The 20167-nt window shown below is 40.1% G+C and overlaps 1 protein-coding gene across 5 annotated transcripts in view; it reads left to right on the forward strand.

The window, feature by feature from the left end:
• Positions 1-20167, forward strand: part of LOC124881892 (disheveled-associated activator of morphogenesis 1-like) — a 57321-nt gene that overhangs the window by 35402 nt on the left and 1752 nt on the right. For 4 of the 5 annotated variants that reach the window (XM_047387790.1, XM_047387791.1, XM_047387789.1 and 1 more), the window contains exons 4-25: positions 6160-6231; positions 6767-6861; positions 7153-7486; positions 7571-7681; positions 7768-7871; positions 8185-8251; positions 8334-8451; positions 9282-9420; positions 9630-9688; positions 9765-9952; positions 10171-10470; positions 10547-10654; positions 12778-12807; positions 13855-13952; positions 14023-14107; positions 14210-14316; positions 14902-14990; positions 15825-15993; positions 16144-16251; positions 16880-16940; positions 17050-17181; positions 17944-18114. In XM_047387790.1, coding sequence (XP_047243746.1) covers positions 6160-6231; positions 6767-6861; positions 7153-7486; positions 7571-7681; positions 7768-7871; positions 8185-8251; positions 8334-8451; positions 9282-9420; positions 9630-9688; positions 9765-9952; positions 10171-10470; positions 10547-10654; positions 12778-12807; positions 13855-13952; positions 14023-14107; positions 14210-14316; positions 14902-14990; positions 15825-15993; positions 16144-16251; positions 16880-16940; positions 17050-17181; positions 17944-18114 — 2745 coding nt within the window. The remainder of the gene's footprint in view (positions 1-6159; positions 6232-6766; positions 6862-7152; positions 7487-7570; positions 7682-7767; positions 7872-8184; positions 8252-8333; positions 8452-9281; positions 9421-9629; positions 9689-9764; positions 9953-10170; positions 10471-10546; positions 10655-12777; positions 12808-13854; positions 13953-14022; positions 14108-14209; positions 14317-14901; positions 14991-15824; positions 15994-16143; positions 16252-16879; positions 16941-17049; positions 17182-17943; positions 18115-20167) is intronic. The other variant, XM_047387793.1, reaches the window with a different exon arrangement.

Genomic DNA, 20167 nt, shown 5'->3' on the forward strand with positions numbered 1-20167 from the left:
TTGCTTTTTTAAACAACATTCGCTTGTATTCATGGCTCCAAAAATGTGATGTAACAATGTGGTAAATAGTAACACACTATTAATAATACATTTATTTTCTCTTTGCCCTGATTTCACACAAATTTGTGGTTTAGATTAGGTTTAAATAATTATATTTTACAATATGGACTTAAGATTGCATGGTATGGGGTATGAACTCTGTCAAAAACAATGTGTATGTAAAGATGGAAATGTGTGCATATTAGTCAATAGTTGTGCATAAGTAAAATCCAGAAGAGGTATTGTATATTTTCTCTATAAGAATACAAAATAAACAGCTTCAAGAAATTACAAAGACAAAGTTCAAGTTTACAGTTGTGGTTTATTCTTTATGAATACAATATACTATAAGAGTTTGTGAATATGATTTCTTGTCTATGAGAATACGAATTTACATCAACGACTTGGTGTCACGTGATCTCAGGTGGGTTAGTGAAGCACAGAGTTAGTCGATTCGCGTTGCGCATGCGCTGTCACACTCCTCACCGCCAGTAAACGCAGTGCCGAGATTGGATGACGGAAAAAGCCAATGGGAGATAATTCAGTTTAAAAGGAATATTAGGAACAGAGGGGAGATATGGGGGAAATCAAGAACATTATAAATAAAGCATTGTTCTTATTTTTATGAAATACAAAACTAAAACATTAGAATATAGTGGGTGGAGTTATACAATAATGTACAGTAGGTGGCAGTATGCACCTCTGAATTTGTTGCGTACCGCCAGCAGAAGAAGCAGAAGCAGCAGCACTAGCGTCAAAAGAACGGACCAAGAAACTACGGTACAAAACCAGGTAATGTTAAAAAGTTTATATATGTCTTACTGTTGTTAATATATGCTCTTGGTCCATCATCTTGGTGCTAGTGCTGCTGCTTCTTCTTCTGCTGGCGGTACGCAACAAATTCAGAGGTGCATACTGCCACCTACTGTACATTATTGTATAACTCCACCCACTATATTCTATGTTTTAGTTTTGTATTTCATAAAAATTAGAACAATGCTTTATTTATAATGCTCTTGATTTCCCCCCTATCTCCCCTCTGTTCCTAATATTCCTTTTAGACTGAATTACCTCCCATTCCAGCACTGCGTTTACTGGCGGTGAGGAGTGTGACAGCGCATGCGCAACGCGAATCGACTAACTCTGTGCTCCACTAACCCGCCTGAGATCACGTGACGCCAAGTCACTGATGTAAATTCGTATTCTCATAGACAAGAAAACATATTCACAAACTGTTATAGCATATTGTATTCATAAAGAATAAACCACAACTGTAAACTTGAACTTTGTCTTTGTAATTTCTTGAAGCTGTAACATTTTATTTTGTATTCTTATAGAGAAAATATACAATACCTCTTTTGGATTTTACTTATGCACAACTATTGACTAATATGCACACATTTCCGTCCTTACATACACATTGTTTTTGACAGCGTTCTTATCCTCATAGCATGGCAAGAACAAATAGTGTTGTAAAAATAAAACTTACAAAGGTGCATCTAGTAGTTTACTGTACCGTAAAATGGTTCACAATAATTGCATTCAGTAAACAATTTGAAACAAACACAGCATCTGTTGACAACTTTGTGGAGGCAACGGTGGAAAAGCCATTCAAAAGGTAAAAGTAACTAACTCAATCATACAGTTTATTTAACGCTGGAATTTTTAATCTTAGCATCATTATTTTTATGGTAAAATGGTTTTTTACTATATGATTATATTTGTTTATGTAACAATAAGCAATATAATTGCCCATCCCTTGTATCCGCTATACTGGGGCTGTCCAAAGTGCGGGCTTATGTTTTTATTTAACAGTTAAAAATTTACTCACAGTGGAAAACGTTAAGAACAACACAAAGTATTTATCTTTTAAAAACCAAGCTTTTTGCATTCTCTTTAATTCTGTAGTAAATAGGAAAACATTTATCCAGTGATTCTTACTGGAAAGCAGAATTTGGTGCACCCAAATCTGCTTTTACTTAATTTATTAAACTTGGCTAAAATACAGCAAGCGCTTTTAAAGGAAAGGTGACTCAAAAGAAAAGAAAAAATTTTACTTATTTTTGTTCAATTGAGCTCAAAAGAATTTGCAAACTAGATGCCTTTTCTTTCGACACTTCCCTTTCTTTCAAAACATCTGACCACTTTATTTATTTGCATAACATTACATGCTTAGTCTATTGTTGAGCAGATAAAAAAAATCACAATATAATTTTTTGTGAAAACTCAAGTACTTTTAACTTGATGATTTTGGCCTACATGACAAAAAGATTGGACACCCCTGCCCTATACAATACATACAGGGTTTGTTGCTCAGTTTCCGAGTAATTTAGCATAAATCTGGGGATGTCCCAGTCTGGATCTGTTTTGTGCTAGTTTTTATGGCTGTCCTTTGTAAATACAGGATGCATAGTAGATGTTCAGTCTCATCTATTACTTAACTATTAGCAGTTATTAGACATGTAGTGTCTGTTTATTGACTGTTGAAGGCTAAACATCTAGACACACCTAATCCTAGATTATCAGCTATAGTGTAAAGTTGTTGCTAATAACTTTATTCCCCAGTATTAGATTCACTCAGCACAGTAGAAGTTGTTGTTTTAGCTACTAATCAGACTTGACAGCTGGAAACCTCGATGTTATCTTTACAGAAATGACACCTGTCCCCTCAAACTTTTCATGTAGCCATAACATTCCTGGCTGCTCTGTAACCGTGTCATGTTTCATTAAGCTCTTTCTTCCTGATAAAAGGCGCCTCAACTCTTCCTCTTTCCTCCATATATAAATTTCACCCTCAGCATGCAGGAAAACACAGACGCCTATTCTAGTGTAGATCAGTGGAAGTGATGCTCCCACTGAATGTGCCCTCACATTTATGCAGCATGAGGTATAAGCCTGTAGGATATCCTGTCCCGGCTAGCAGGCCGATTGGGCATGCAGATGCAATAAACTTTTCCTACATCTGGAGAAGAGAGAGGGACAGGGAATTAGTCTGAAGGATGGACCTTGGGTGCATCAGTGTGTACATTAAAACTCCTCAGTCACCAGTCTTTTAAAGATGGAGGTGCTGTGCTTTTTCTAAATCTGTGTTTTTATCATCTGGGACCAAGTCCAGTGGGTTTAATTATTCAGGAAACAAATCCATCTCACAGCGATAAAACTTGAAGTGATTCCTTGAAAGTACAACACACGGTCGTGTGTTTTCATGTTGATAGACAATCTCTATGGCAACTTCCTATGCTGCAGCAAAGTGAAAATGATAACAGCCTTAAGACGTTACGTCATATTAAGCCTTTATATTTGTGTCTGTATATTTTATTGTTTGGCTGAACATTTAGATGTTCTTAGTTTCTTGGCCCCTAAACTACATTTGCCCCTCAGTCAAGACAGGATAGGTAATAAATAGAACAGGGTAGAAATGAAGTATTTTGATCTCATAATCCTTAACTGTCTTTCATAAGTAATCATTCCCCTTGAACCTTTTCAGTTTGACACATTATAATCACAAGCTTCAATCACTTTTAGTGGGATAAGGGTAGGAAAAGCATCTCCATAGCATGATGCAGCCACCATTATGTCTCACAATGAATATGAGATGTTCAGGGGTGCCACACTGCATCTTTTGTCTTGTTAGGCAACAACAAGAGGACTTTTATCCTCGTGCTGTGCCCACTACACAGCTTGTGGCAAACTTTAAATGGGGCTTTCTTCTTGCCACTCTTTTGAAAGCCAACATTTGCGGTGTACAGAACTGCACACAAACATGTAATATCAACTGATTCTGAGTTGTGGATCTCTGCAGCTCCTCCAGAGTCACCATGGCCCTCTTTGCTGCTTCTGTGATCAATGTTTTCCTTTGACTGACCTGTAAATTTTCGTAGATGACCATGTTTTGGTGGATATGCTGTTGTGCCACACTTTTGGGTTGAATAGTGAGATGTTCACAGCTTGGGATTTTGTCTTATAACCTAACTCTGCTTTAAACTTCTCCACAAAGTTCTCCCTGACCTGGGTGTTCCCTGGTCTTCATGGCGCTGTTTGTTCTCTAATGTTCTCTAACAAACCTCTGAGGCCTTTACAGACCAGGTGGTTTTATACTGAGGTTAAATCACACAAAAGTCAAATCTTATTTACTAATTAGTTGACTTCTGAAGCCAGTTGGTTGCAGTGAGTTTTATTTGGGGGAATCAGAGTAAAGCGGTGTGAAAACAAGTGCCAACCGCGCTTTTCAGATTTTTTATTGTAACAAATTCAAAAATCATTGATCTTCCTTCTACTTCAAAATTTTGCAATACTTTCTGTTGGTTGCTCACATAAAATCCCAATAAAACACATTGAAGTTTGTGGTTTTAACCACCTTTTATAAGAAAAGGTAAAAAGTTCAAGGGAGCTGGAAAGCTTTTTGAAAACAGACTTCAGTCTTTACGAAAGATTGATTTGCTGGTGCAGTGGGGGAGGATTTAGATGGATCAAAGCCTTAAGTGTAAGCATTGACCTACAGAAGGGGGCAGGGAGTATTGCTGACTTGGCACCAGGCTCTGGCTCCAACCCAGACAGATCCAAACTGAACCATCAGAGCTCAGACGGGAAGGGTGTGTTTGAGAGGGGAAGGAGCCAAAGGAAGTACTCAGCTGTCCAAGCCAAACAGGAAGGTTCACTTCCACAGGTGCAGCTCTTTTATGAGAGCTGTGGGTGAGGGGGTGCAATAGCGATAAGGAAGTAAGTGGTGTAGCTATCAGGGCCCACTAAAAGCCCACCAGTGTTGAAGGTGCCCTCTTTTTTTTTTTTTTTTGCTTTAGAAGTCCATCTGGATGCAGGGGAGATAATTCTGTCAGAGCTGTAGCTGTTTGCTTTGGCCAGATACCTGAACTGATGAAATCATTCTGTCAAGAATCAGTCTCCTCTCTGCCTTTTGTCAGCGCTCCTCAAGACTACATCCTCTGCCAAGAGGAAGATTCGCTGATCCGGTGGCTAAAGGAGACTTTGCGCTCGGGTTTCAAGTTTCATCCAACTCCAGAGAAGACTAAGCTGTAACTTCTCTTTCATGCACGCTGTCCTACTAAAAACAGAAACTCATTCCTGGTTCCCAAAGCATCTTTGATCTTTATTTTCCAAAATGTGGAGAAAATAAATCCCCCTCTACATGCACTCCCCACTTCACCCTGAACAAACTGGAGTTATAAGGTAGGCTGCTGACATCTGAGTTAGAAGATCAACAGTAAAAGGAAAGTCGCCCCACTTCTGTGGCTGCTCCTCTAATAGACTGGACTTTTTCCAGCTCCCACCTGGTCATGCTGGCACTGTATCACGAGTGGACCCAGCAGGATCAGGTCTGACTGTCGCTGCACAGTCCACACAGACCGGCCAAGGCTCCGCGGTCCACTTTAATAACTGACGCTCAATTAGTTTCTGACGGTCACAGTTCACTTGTGCTTAATGGAGCAAGAGTTAAACTGGGAGTCAGAAGGCCTTTTATGTACAAGCCAAGTTCAGGAGAAAGGAGCTTTCTCTTCAGAGAGTTTGGAGAATCCTCATGAAAAATTATGTTTTTAGGTACTTGTGAAACAAACATGCCCATGAGGACATTAATCTCACTATAAATCAGGCCATGTCCCTAATCCACAGTTTTAACAGTCATTTGTTAATCTCCAGATTTTCTCAAGCAGCTGGGCTGTCTTTTTTTGGCACCTACTGAAGCGCTGGAAGATAAAATAGGTTGAATATGTGTCGTCCTACTTAGGAGTTCTTCATTTTTAGCTATTTCTGTCTGCTCCCTGAGCGCTGCATGCTGTTTTCTGCTGGTGTCTTTTACAGCTTTATTGATGTGACAAAGGATGGCGAGTAGGAGGAACGAGGAAGAAACTCCAGTTCTACTTTGAAGTCATTCTTTGATGTCAATAAAGATCAAACGTGTGAGATGAACCAGATGGAAACGTGACTTTCTGCAATATTTTGAAGTCCCGTCCCAAAAATCTGATCTCATCCAGTTAATATTCTTAATTTAAATATGCCCTCTTTAATCCCTATGTTATATTAATGTGTTATTTGTCTTTTAAAGATGCTTCAGTCAGTCACAGAGTATGATTTTCAAATAATTTATTTCTGTTGTTTTTTTTATAGGAACAAGAAGAAAACAAAAGTGCAACTAGTTGGCCAGAATATTATATTGATCAGCTCAATTCAATGGCAGCTGTAAGTAATAATGTTAAACAGCTAAACTTCTTATTTTTGGTTAAAAAAGTGTCTGTTTCATCAGATTTTTTTTTGAAAGGGAAAATGTTCCTACTGTGCCCTCTATGCTTGTTTACACCCCTGGTGGAGATATATATATTTTAGCAAAATCACCGGTTCCACAGTTATTGGCCCTCTAGTTATTTTATTAATCTCATAAAATAAATGTAACTGAAACCTTTTTTATAAAAAAAAAAAAAAAAAAGCTTGGACCCTTTTCATTACGTTCCTGTTTCTTACATGCCCTCTTTAAAATGAGAAAGACAGGAAAACATGCCTTTCAAAAATAATTACTCCCCCAAACTTGCCCACTAGCAAAGAGTGGCGTCACCATGACATTTCATTTTTAGGACTTGGTGCACGTCTTTACCAGGGGTGCCACTAAATGTGTCTGCTATATTTTCCCATGCATCAAGTTAGGTGACTGGAATATTTATGTACTCCTGTTGCGAATGTTGAAACATAAGCATGAACTTGAAAATGTGTCGTTGAACAGAGAAAGACCCTTCTCGCTCTGGAGAAGGAAGATGAGGAAGAAAGAAACAAAACCATAGAGAGCCTGAAGACGGCTCTGAGGACACAACCTATGAGGTGGGAATTATTGGCTTTTAATCTCTCTCTAACAATCTCCTTCTTGGTCTTTATTTCTAATGTCACCTATGATTATATCTTCTTTCATTTAACCTCCTCTCACCCTTTCTGTCATTCTGTTTGGTTTCTCAACACAGTATGGAAATGAGTCCTTTAAAATGTGAAGGTCACTATATTGAAAGAGCCTATTTCTCTTATCGGGTTCATTAAAGCTTTATTTTAAGGCATCTGCTCACATTTGTGTTTGTGGTAAAACTAGGATAGAGTTACCCGGTCCCTTTTTATTTTCAGGTTTGTGACCCGTTTCATCGACCTGGATGGCCTGACATGCATCCTGAACTTCCTGAAGAGCATGGACTACGACACCACCGAATCGCAGATCCACACGTCTCTTATCGGCTGTATCAAGGCTCTGATGAACAACTCGCAGGGCCGCGCCAACGTCCTTGCACACTCCGAGAGTATCAATATCATCGCTCAGAGCCTGGCCACAGAAAACATTAAGACTAAGGTGGCAGTGCTGGAAATAATGGGTGCTGTGTGCCTGGTGCCTGGTGGGCACAAAAAGATCCTGGAGGCTATGCTGCACTACCAACGCTTCGCCTGTGAGAGAACTCGCTTCCAGGTGGGTCATTGCAGATTTTTACAGTTCAATGAAGTGATATTTTCTGAAGATATTAAAAGCTGGTTATGTCCCGTCGTTCCTCAGACACTTATAAATGAGCTGGACCGTAGCACGGGGAGGTACCGAGATGAGGTCAACCTGAAAACTGCCATCATGTGCTTTATTAACGCTGTGCTGAGTCAAGGAGCCGGAGAGGTACATTATTAAATTATTGGTTTATACTGGAGCATTTTCATTTAACGATTTATAATATTTAACTAACATTTGTTTTCCTTAAACAGACTAGTCTGGAATTCCGTATCCATCTCCGATATGAATTTCTTATGTTGGGAATTCAACCTGTCATCGATAAGCTGCGATCACATGAAAACGCCACATTAGACAGGTAAAATATACAGTTTTAATCAAAACTGTTTGTGATAAACAGTTAGAAATTAAAAAAGAGATTATAATGAAAACCTGGGACTGAATTTAAGGATTTCACCTCAGGTATCGTATTTTCCCTGGAATTGTGGAAATCTTAATCCTTATTCAGAATCCATCACCCTTATCTTAGCGTAAGCTGTAACAGGGCTTCCTCGTAGCCTTACTAGATAATGCATAAATATAAACAGTCCAAGCAGTATACGTTCCTGAATGCAACATATTTTCAGCCTTTCAATTACATTCAGTGAAATAGTTTTCTGTTGCTCTCTCAGGCATTTAGACTACTTTGAGATGCTGCGGAACGAGGATGAGCGGGCTTTGTCGAAACGGTTTGAGTCGGTAAGGAAGAGAGCGACCTAGTTTACTTCTGCTAATCAGAGTCAAAGAATTACAATATCCTATTTTGGTTTTTCTCTTATAGGTACATATAGACACCAAAAGTGCCACACAGGTTTTCGATCTCATCCGCAAGAAGATGAACCTCACCGATGCATACCCGCACTTTATGTCAGTGCTGCATCACTGTCTGCTAATGCCACGTAAGTCTTTCTTTAAAAGGTAGTTTAATATAGGTAGTACTTATTTCTGCACTGTTTTTAAGTAAGTATCATGAGGCTGAAAATAGCAGTCTAAAGGAGGAGTATTTCTCCCACACAGCACACAGTACTTGTCCTCTTCAGTTTCGTGCCAAAAAAGATAAGAGTGTTAACTTTGGCGAGATTGGATGGTCCAGAAAATTGGATAAGCACATTCCCAGCCTAGATGAACACTATAGTCCTTTAGACCCTGATATTTACTTTGCCAAAGAGTTTTTGTAAAAAGGTACACCATTCATAGTTCCCACATCGTGTGTTTACAAGTGAAAGTCTCTAAGTAAATAGGTAATAGGTTTATATGATGTTTTCTTTACTAATCAACTCATTTCAGCGGTGAAAGTAAAACCACCTCCAAGAGACTTGAAAAGTTGGATTCTAGTACTAAGATTATAGTACTCTAGGATCTAAGTGTTTATAGTACTTGCATCTAAATATCCATCCATCCATCAGTCTTTAATGGTTTCAGGTTCAAAACCATAAATCTGCCATAAGTTTATAACAGTTTTACATTTTGAAGTTAAACTTTGGAGTCATGAAAAGTATGGACGTGTGAGAAATGAAAACCATGTAGGAACCTTCGCACAGCTACCAATAGGTTGAAAGGAGACATCTGCAACCTTGTCCATAATTCAATGGAAAATTAATTCAAACACAAATTAACAATATAATGCTCTGAAATTAATACAAGGCATTTTGTCTCTGACATTGTTAAAGAATAAGAAATGATTTGCAACATCGACTGCCAACTTCTGTATTCCTGTCTTGATTTCCAGACAAGAGAAGTGGAAACACGGTACAGTACTGGCTTCTATTGGACCGGATCGTTCAGCAGATGGTCCTACAGAATGACAAAGGTCACGACCCAGACATCGCACCCTTGGAGAACTTTAACGTAAAGAATGTTGTCAGGATGTAAGTGCGCTGCTCGCCCTTTAACACACAGATAAATGAACGAGGACATGGAAGAGATTACATGACTGTAGGAGTGAGGAATGCACAAGAGTGTTGTGTTCGCTGACAAGCTGAAAGTCACAAAGTTTACAACGTTGGCTCCAAATGGCTTCTCTTTGAAGTTCATCTACAGGCTGTGATTAATTATCCGTTGTCATTTGTCTGTGCAGGCTGGTTAATGAAAACGAGGTCAAACAGTGGAAAGAGCAGGCAGAGAAAATGAGGAAAGGTGCGTGTAATTCTAGCATTACTCTGTAAAATCAGGATCGAATAAACTTGATATTAAAGTCATTTATCCACAACAGAGCACCACGAGCTGCAGCAAAGGTTTGAGAAGAAAGAACGCGAATGTGACGCAAAGGCGCAGGAGAAAGAGGAAATGATGCAGACGCTCAACAAGATGAAGGAGAAGTTGGAAAAGGAGAGCAACGAACACAAGAATGTCAAACAGCAAGTGGCTGAACTTACAGTGCAACTGCACGAGCTCAGCACCGTATGTTTCCCATTTAACAATATTACATTAAACTAAGCTGAAAATGAAGTCTTTTTTAAATCTAAAAATAACTCTCTTTAGATAAATAAAAAAGGTTATTAATTTCTGTAGTTTTCATGGCAGACCACATCTGATCTCTGGTCCATTATCAGGGTGTGCAACATGAGAAACGTTGACGCATTTTAACCCTCCATTGTGTTTACAATCTGTCCCTGCAGAGACAGGCAGCAGCTGTCGTTCCTGGAGGTCCTCCTCTGCCCCCCGGTCCCCCTGGCAGCCCTCTGCCTCCTCCATTGATGCCAGCATCTGCAGGCATGTGCCCTCCTCCTCCTCCTGGTGGTGCGATGCCTCCTCCGCCGCCCCCTCCCCCGGGTGGTCCTCCACCTCCCCCTGGACGCGCACCCATTGGAGGCATCCCTCCACCACCAGGAGCCCCCCTGGGAACATCTTTGAAGACGAAGAACATTCCTCAGCCATCCAATGCGCTCAAGTCTTTCAACTGGTCCAAGCTGGCTGAGGTGGGAACAGTCAAGATATTTAATTCCAAGGTTTTATGTTTTTTATGGGTAAGATGTCTAATTGTTTCCTGCACAGAATAAGCTGGAGGGCACAGTTTGGATGGATGTGGACGATACCAGAGTCTTTAAAATCCTGGATTTGAATGACATAGAAAAGACCTTCTCAGCCTATCAGAGACAGCAGGTATGAGTCAGGGTCACATTTAATTAAACAGGAAAAGCCCATTTCTCTGATATTCAGATTAGTTCTGCCATTTTTGACTCTTAAATCATTTCAGGTTGTCATTGACGCTTGAATCTTTCTGATCTTTTTTACATTTGAACTGATCATTTGGTGTGTTTGATTATATGTGCATAAGTTAAATTCATAATCGGCTTTCTGTTGATTTTGGTTTTCTTTTTGTTTTAGCCTCAAAATTTTCACTTTTTATTATGTGAGAACAGCACACCTAAATGTATTTTATTGAGATTTTATGTGACAGATCAACAAAAATGTGCATTAATTCAATTCAATTGTCTATTTATATAGCGCCAATTCACAACACATGTCATCTCAAGGCACTTCACAACAGTCAGGTTCATACATTCCAATTAATCCTAACCATTGAACAGTGCAGTCAAAGTTAGTTATTTATTCAAATTGGATAAAAAGTTTTTCTGTCTAAGGAAACCCAGCAGATTGCATTCAGTCAGTGACTTGCAGCATTCACTCCTCCCGGATGAGCATGTAGAGACAGTGGACAGTCAATGGCGTTGACTTTGCAGCAATCCCTCATACTGAGCATGCATGTAGCGACAGTGGAGAGGAAAAACTCCCTTTTAACAGGAAGAAACCTCCAGCAGAACCAGGCTCAGTGTGAGCGGCCATCTGCCACGACCGACTGGGGGTTTGAGAGAACAGAGCAGAGACACAAAGAGAACAAAGAAGCACTGATCCAGGAGTACTTTCTATGGGAAGGAAAAGTAAATGTTAATGGATGTAGCTCCTTTAGTCGTTTCACCTAGAAAGAAAGACCAGATAAACTGTGAGCCAGTTTTCAAGGTTAGAGTCTAAAGAGAGCACATATAATTAGTTACAGTAAAAGCTCAGTCAATCACCATGTCTAGGAGAGAGAAAGGGTTAAACACTGAAAGACAGGGCTATGTGGATCATCAGTAGAGGGTGAGCATTAAGTTGTTGCCAGCAGAAGCTTGGACGATTCCCCTCTCCAGAAAGGTGTCGCAGGTAGACACAGAGTCAGGCCAGGTGTAGCTTCTAGGAAGTGAAAAGAGAGAACAAAGTTAAAAGCTGAAATAACAGCAAATAATGCAAAATTGAAAAACCGTGTAAAACACAAAGAGTCCCCAAACGTTAAAAGTAGCAACAGAAAGTATGTGTTTTAACGTGCTTATGTATTATAACAAGTAAGAGAAATCACAGTAGAGAGAAATCAGATCAAACGAGAGAGCCTTCATACACCAAACAATTCACCAAGTGCAACAGTGAAAACAGGAAGTGACGTTACCCAGAACTCCAGCCGACTCTCTGAACCAGCATACTGCAAATCTACTCCGTTATTGTGAAATGGAAGAAATATTATACATTTGTATTCAGCCAACCTGAGTCAATGCTGTGTAGAGGCACCTTTCATTGCAGTTAGAGCTGCAAGCTTTTAGGACATGTCTTTACCAGCTTTTCACAGCTATAGACTAAATGTTTTACCCACCTTGTTCAAAATAGCTCAAGCTTAGTCAAAAATAGAGAGTGTCTGCAAAAATCAGTTTTCCTGCCCAAAAAGTCTAAATTTCTGTTTTATTTGAACTGGATTTTTATTTTAACTGGGCAATTCTTGGAAAGTGTTTTGCAGGTTTTCTTTCAGTATTACCCTGAATCTTGTTCAACCAACTCTAACTGGGGTCTCTGTCCCTGCTGAAGAGGAGCGTTCACAAAGCATGATGCTGCCACCACCGTGTTTCTATCAGATAAAATGCCAGTAAAATACATTGAATTCTGGGGTTTTGATTAAGAAAATAGGCTGAGCTGTGTTTGCAAAAGTAATTCTCAGCCTGATTAAACTTCACAGTGACCCAACATAGAGACGGTCCATAGATGTTAATGAGCACAGCATGTGACGTCGAGCACACATTGATTAATCGAACCACTCATCCCGTCTCACTGCTGCTCACCTCATTACTGATTCATTGTCACTGAAGCGCTGAATGAGCTCTGATTCATTTACGCTCTGTTCTTATGGGCTGCAATCACGTAACTGCTTCACTCATTCTAATGAATGCTTCCATCTTCCCTGCTTTCCTACTGCATTTTAGGACTTCTTAATGATCAATAACAGCAAACAGGTGAGTTGATTTTACACTACAGTAAGTTTACAGCATCATTCAGGTGTTAATATGGCTTTGGTTATATATTAAATGTGTGCTTTATGTCCTTTGAGTAGAGTCATTAAGATATTTGTTGTCTGCGTGGCATGTTTGTGTTTTTCTGTATGTTGTGAAATTGCCTTGTTTACTCCAATGTATTTGTCGAGTTTTAGTCCCGTCCTTAGGTTGTGTTAGGCTTCCTTCTCACTGGCTTAAAATTACCCAGCTGTTATGGGATTTCCAGTTCAAAAGTCTCTGGTTTGCAGCAAATTTGGAAAACCTAATTTCAATGCGAAGGCAAGCATGATCCTGCTGCTCTCTGAGCACAGAGGTTTATCTTTGCAGCTTTTTTCAGAACCATAGTTATCACCACTACACTAGGACAGTTTCTCATAATCTGAAAATTTCCATTAAATATAGTAGGTTTCTGCAGCTCCAGCTTCAGTTTCAGATTTGCTTTGGAGGAGAAAACCCTTAGTATTTTTAATATTAGTATTAGTAAGGTGCAGTGTTTGTTTTTATTTTTATTTTGGAGAAGTATGGACTATACAATTTGGTGTTTTGGTGAGATCTTCTTTCTCACAGGCAAAGCAGTGGCAGGACCCCCATGCATTCTAGCTGCAGTGTACAAAACTGTCCATGGTGCACTGCAGGCTGCATCCTTGGCATTAGACCGTCTGCAGCCAATTCTGCTTTACATTTTCCGTTTTCCAAGCCGTATCAGACCCCAAAGATTACACAGCATGAACAAGCAACCACGGCAGCTACCAGGTCCTTCATGCAAGACCCAGACATGCTGCCAGCTTGATAATGAACCATGTTAAAACCAATCTGGAAACTCTCCATGCACCACAGAAGCCCTTTCAAGACCCTCTACATTCTGGCTTTATTATTCTTTTTTAATCTTGTGGTGCAGTCTTTGGCTGTTGTGAAGGGGGCTTAGTCAATGATTTGTTTCTGTGACTTACATAAATACGTGTAACCTGCTGAAATAACTAATATAGCTCTAATAATAACTGTTAACAGAAAGAAGCAGAAGACGACACCTTGGGGTCTAAGAAGGTCAAGGAGCTGTCGGTCATTGATGGTCGTCGGGCTCAAAACTGCAACATTCTGCTCTCACGGTGAGTTAAAGGCATCATGGGAAGCTGAAACAAAAACAGTGTTTTTTAACTCATTTTTTGCGTGCTGCAGACTGAAGCTCTCAAATGAGGAGATTAAAAGAGCCATTCTTACCATGGATGAGCACGAGGACCTTCCTAAAGACATGCTGGAGCAGGTAGGAACGTGGAAGCACAAATGGACGAAGCAAGAATTGCTTGTATTATACAGTTCTGCTGCCTTAGTGATAGGTTTGTAAAGATCCTCTATGCCCGATCAGCTGCTGAAGTTTGTTCCTGAGAAGAGCGATGTGGATCTCCTCGAGGAGCACAAGCATGACCTGGATCGAATGGCCAAACCTGACCGCTTCCTCTATGAGATGAGCAGGTAATTACATTTTCTGTGTGCCGGGTCCTCTAAATTGAGAGCTGAGAGCTTCAGGTTGGTGCAGCTCAAACAATAAGTCTTTGTTTCAGAGAGCAGATAAAGGCAGTGACACATGGGTTTCTACTTAGCAGGGAACAATAGCCAACTGTGTGAATCACAACTTCTGAATTTGGCCAGTGTATAAATAGTAACGACAATGAAATAAGAGTATTTTTATTCCAGGTTTGCAAATAGAGTTGCAAGTTGAAAGACATAAAGAAAAGGTGTTATAAACGCAGTTAATATCTGCAGAAAAATTGTTAAGACTAACTGGCACTGCTAAAGTGTATTGTTTGAAATAAACATTTGTTTATGTATTTTTCATTTCAATAATCTGCAGTGAATGTTTTATGGAGATCTGAAAGAAGTACACGTTTATTGCTCTTTCGAACCCTCCCAAAAATACTCTCTATTACCACAAACTTTCTATCATTAAGTGAAATGACTAGTTCTGCTTTCATAAAGGATCTGTTTTGTGGCTTTTTAATAAATCTATCTATTTCCCTATTCACATTTAATTTTGTCTGCCCTTCCTCTTCCATTCAGAATAAACCACTACCAGCAGAGGCTTCAGGCTTTATACTTCAAGAAGAAGTTTGCTGAGAGGATAGCTGAGATCAAACCCAAAGTTGAAGGTGGGCATTGTCTGAGAATTAGATAAAATCCTACCCAGCAACATTAATTGGCACCCATGATAAGGGTGTGCTTTAAAGTGAATTAAACCCCTACTGCAGTAGCATAAGCTTAAAATGAAACATTAAAAAATACTTTGACTACATTTATTTAGTTATGTATGTGTTCTTGATGCTTAATGATAAACCACCAGGTCCCAACATGGAATGGAGGGTTAAAGTCGACCCATCAATATTCTGCCCGAATACAACTCTAGTGGTAGCTGTAAACCTGTAACAGCTATAAACTGTAAGGGTCATACCAAGAGCTTCAGGTGGTGGCCAAAAAAGAACTGAAAATGGGTTGTGGTCAGGTTTTCTGGATTAGGATCCATAAAATGTGGCTAAATCATTATGGATATTGTTTCCTATAAACAAAATCAACCTTCTAGCCATCTACGTCCCTCAGGTGTGGGCTGAGCTGAAGTAAATGGGGCATAAGAAAGGACCCACGAGTCTGGACTATCTGTTCTAGACACGTAGTGCAAAGTGGAATGGTCACATCCCTCTCTCTGTAAGATGCAACCTTGAAGTGTCTTCTTAGTAGAAGATAAGCGCTGTCCTATTTGCCTATTTGCATATGGGATTGTAGAAAGTGTTAACAGCAGGGGGCAATAAATGTACTTCAACTAAACATGGGATTATTTTTTACTTTGAGATTATGACACTGCAATTGAAAATCAGATTTATTTTCAGCTTTTTACCTAGTTTTGCCATGGTTACCAGTAAAGGTGATTGGAACTCTATTAAGCCAAACTCCTTTCATTTCTAAGTGGGCTTTGCTTTTCTCTGTTTTAGCTCTTTCCAAGGCTTCTAAGGAGATATTACACAGCAGAAACCTAAAGCAGCTGTTGGAGGTGGTGCTCGCTTTTGGAAACTACATGAACAAGGGTCAGAGGGGTAATGCTTATGGGTTCAAAGTGTCTTCACTCAACAAGATTGCCGATACCAAATCCAGTATTGACAAGTAAGATTTTCAGCCACTACATCGACACTGAAAATATGCTATAGAAGACATCAACATATTATAAGGGCCTGTGAATGTTTTATCTGTCTGTTAAAGATCCATTAATGAATACAGAATACTTAGTCTATTCCTTGTGTCTCTTTAACTCAGAAACATCACGCTGCTGCACTACCTGATCACCATCCTAGAGAAGAAATATCCCAAAGTCTTAAAGTTCCAGGATGACCTCCAGAGTGTCTCAGAGGCAGCTAAAGTCAAGTCTGTGAAATAATGTTTTTTTTGTGTTTTTCTCTTGGCTGCTAGATAGTATTACCCCCTGATATTATGCAAATTGTTCACACTACTTGTGGCCTACTGTTCAATAACACAAGTCTAAGAGGTTAGATGTATTTTTTTTAAGATGCTTTGGCACTAGTGGCCTTTATTCACAGCATTCAGACAGAAACAGCTACATTACTGTAGTGCAGTAAAATCCATTACAACTAAAACGCAGACTGTGTAGAAAACCGTGACTTTCAGCTGCTTCCCTTCACTGTTGCTAATCTTAACGACACGGGTCGCTAATTTAACGTATTTTTGTGGCAGAGTAACAGTGCTTGCCGGAACTGGAGCATAAATTATACCGTGTACGTAAATACATCAATTAGAGCTTTTTTGTCAGATAATGTGGCTACTGGTACTGACAGCGTTTAAATCTCTGGCTACAGTGCCAGTTTGATAGATCTCCAAGCTAATGCCTCCCTTTTGAATTATTTATTTTTCTATTAACCATACAGTTGGGGAAGAATCCCATCTTTTGCCATCTGCTATTAAACCCCCAGCTGCGGTACTGAAGACGATCCCTCTGTTCTGTAGACAATGATCCACCTTCTCTCATTCATTGCAGCATGACAGAGCTAGAAAAAGATATTGGCAACCTGCGCAGTGGCTTAAAAAGTGTTGAGAGTGTAAGCCAAACATCCACCTTACCATCACAACAGTTCTATCATTTCAAATACACATTCTCAGCCTTTTGCAGTGCTGCTAAATTGACTTCGTTTGGATTTCCACTTGCAGGAGCTGGACTTTCAGAAGAAACGTCCGCAGGAACTAGGTGACAAGTTCGTGTCTGTGGTGAGCCAGTTCATTGCCGTGGCCAGCTTCAGCTTCTCTGAGGTGGAGGACTCTCTCACAGAAGCCAAAGAACTGGTGAGTCAATCAGACCAAAATGGCGGATCTCTGCAGAAAACCGCATGTGTTCGTGCTGACAGGAGTGCTTTGCTATCACTCGAAGATACAGGCGCTAAAAGCTCTCTTCTGGTTTCCTCTGGGCGCAGCTGTTTCTACACGTCTGGTTGACCCCCAACAGTCACCTCTGTAGGAAATCGACCAGCAGGGGTGAAAAGGTTCAGCTTCCTGCTGCAGGACCTCTCACGCTTTTATTGGTCCGAGAAGCAGGGGCACCAGTTTAGGATCATTTCACCTGTCAGCTGCGTGAACATGAGACTCCATGGATGCTTTTTCTTTCTTAAAGGAAAGCACAAGAAGACCAAAATGATAAACTGACTACTTTAAAATCCTTTAAAAGGATCTTTGATCTATTTTATAGTTTGCATGTCAGCACTGCTGTAAAAGTCTCATATTTAAGGTATATATTCTCAGCATGACCTGACATCTGGATCTTCTCCTTTTTAACTCACCGTTTAAAACACCCAACAAACACGTTAATAATTTGGGCTCTAGCTCCAGCCTCCGACCTCTGTTCTAATCTGTAGCCAGTCATATCTAAGCTACCTTGGGCTTCAAAGCTCCAACTACTGTTACCCTGCTCTGATTTCAAAGAGGCAGAAGCCTTAATGAGTCTCCTGTAAAAACAGTAAAAGACGGAGGAAGACGTGGTTCTGCTGAGTGCTGCAGTAAATCTAATCCCCTGTGCCCCTGTCTGTGTTCCTCTTCGCGTTGGTCCTGCAGTTCCTGAGGGCAGTGAAGCACTTTGGGGAGGATGCCAGCAAGATGCAGCCAGATGAGTTCTTTGGCATCTTTGACCAGTTCCTGCAGTCCTTCACTGAGGCTCAGCAGGAAAACGAGAACATCAGAAAACGCAAGGAAGAGGAGGAGCGCAGGGCTAAAATGGAAGCTCAGGTGTGTGACTGTTTTTACTGCAAAGATTTGATTTAAGGGCATAAAGGAAAAATGTACACATCCACTCAGAAGTTTACATACACATCATGGGCATGAAGATCGTACTAATTGTGCTAAATTAATGATTGTTTTGATGGTTATTTTTTAAGGATGAGAATATTAAATAACATACAACTTTAATTATATTGAAAAAAACAACGGGGTTCACAAGTTTACAATTTTTCTTATCGTCAAAGGGTCAAAAATAAACATACAGGCTCAATTATATTCAAATATCTCCACAAAAAGGATCAGGGTGGCTGGGCACTTCCTTAGAGATACAGTGAGGAGCTTGGGGTGGAGCTGCTGCTCCTCCATATCGAGAGGAGTCAATTGAGGTGGCTCGGGCATCTGCATCGGATGCCTCCGGAACGCCACCCCTGGTAGGTGTTCCAGGCACGTCCCACCAGGAGGAAGTCCAGGTGACGGCCCAGGACACGCTGGAGGGACTATGTCTCTCGGCTGGTCTGGGAACGCCTTGAGCTCCACCGGAGGAGCTGGTGGAGGTGTCTGGGGAGAGGGATGTCTGGGCGTCTCTGCTGAGTCTGCTGCCCCTGCGGTCAGGGAAAAAGACTGAAGACGAGTACTTCCACTAATGTTTGGTAAAATGTACCTCAGCAAGTTACAGCTCCATCACATACTTTATGTAGCCATCACAAGGTTCTGGCCTAAATCCTGCTGGTCTGTTTCCTGGCACAGACCGGACCTTTGGATATAGTTTGCTATTTTTAATAGATCTGAGGTTGATTCCAGAAGCTTGATGTTAACCTTCTTTATCCCTAAACACCGGTTTTGATGTGCTTTTAAGGATAATAGTCCTGTTGGAACATCCAGCTGTGACCAAGTTTCAACCAACTAGCTGTTAAAGGACATTTAGGTAGTCCTCTGTTTTAATTATTCTACCCAGCAGTACCAAACAGCCCCACAGCACGATTCTGCCACCACTATGCCTCACAGTTGTTACAATGTAACTTTTTTTTACTTAATTTGCTTTTTCTTACATAAATCTTGATTACATTAACATTTTTAAAAGCTGCTGTCACATGTAGTTACTGCAGTACAGAATAGTACAATACCGGCAAGTGTCCATCTCTATAACTAACAGAAAAGCAGCAGAACAATTTATAGGCAAGAAAATGAAAAAAAGGGAGAAAAACCGTTAAAAAAAAAAAACCTTCAGGATTCAGCTGAAGTTTGCAACTCTCTTTGTCTTTTAAACACTGAAGAAGCAGAACGTTCTTAGTTTTGAAAGCCTCACCTTGACTCATAAAAAACATGCTTGGCCAAATAGCTCAAGGTTTGCCTCGTCTCATTTTGATGCAGGATCTTCTTTCTTGATTGGGTCTTTCATTACGATGTAAAAACTTGTTTCAGTGTGGACAGTGACACCCGAGCCTGAGTGTTTCCTGAGAACATCCTAAATATCCTAACCTAAAATCTTATGGGTCTTCTTTCAGACTTTGAGCAAGTGGTGACACATCTGAATACCTTGTACCTAAGCATGCTTGTCTGAACTGAGCTTGAAATCTGCAGTTGTTTAGAAATGGTGTGAATCTACCATTTCTATTGTTCTATTTCTTCTTTTTATTTTGTTTCTTTTGCTACTTCTTTGTCTATACTCAATCATGATTACTAACAAAAAGTCAATAAGGGTCAAGTTTGAAGACTTAAGCGAATGTATGTAAAGTTTTGACTGTGTTTTAAGAAGAAATTCACAGTAAATTTAAAATTGTGGACAATTGTGCTTCTTCAAAAATTATCATTCAGTGCTGAAAATATGTTTGAAAAAGTCCTAAATAGACACAAAATGAATGCTAATGAGCTGTGTGTGTAAACCTCAAACCGAACCTGTATTTCATCATTTTATAAAGCACATTTAAGAAACTGGGTTGCACGGTGGCGCAGTTGGTAGCACTGTTGCCTTGCAGCAAGAAGGTCCTGGGTTCGATTCCCAGCCTGGGGTCTTTCTGCATGGAGTTTGCATGTTCTCCCCGTGCATGCGTGGGTTCTCACC

The sequence above is a fragment of the Girardinichthys multiradiatus genome, chromosome 15 (assembly GCF_021462225.1).
Source record: "Girardinichthys multiradiatus isolate DD_20200921_A chromosome 15, DD_fGirMul_XY1, whole genome shotgun sequence".
Taxonomy (NCBI): Eukaryota; Metazoa; Chordata; class Actinopteri; order Cyprinodontiformes; family Goodeidae; genus Girardinichthys; species Girardinichthys multiradiatus.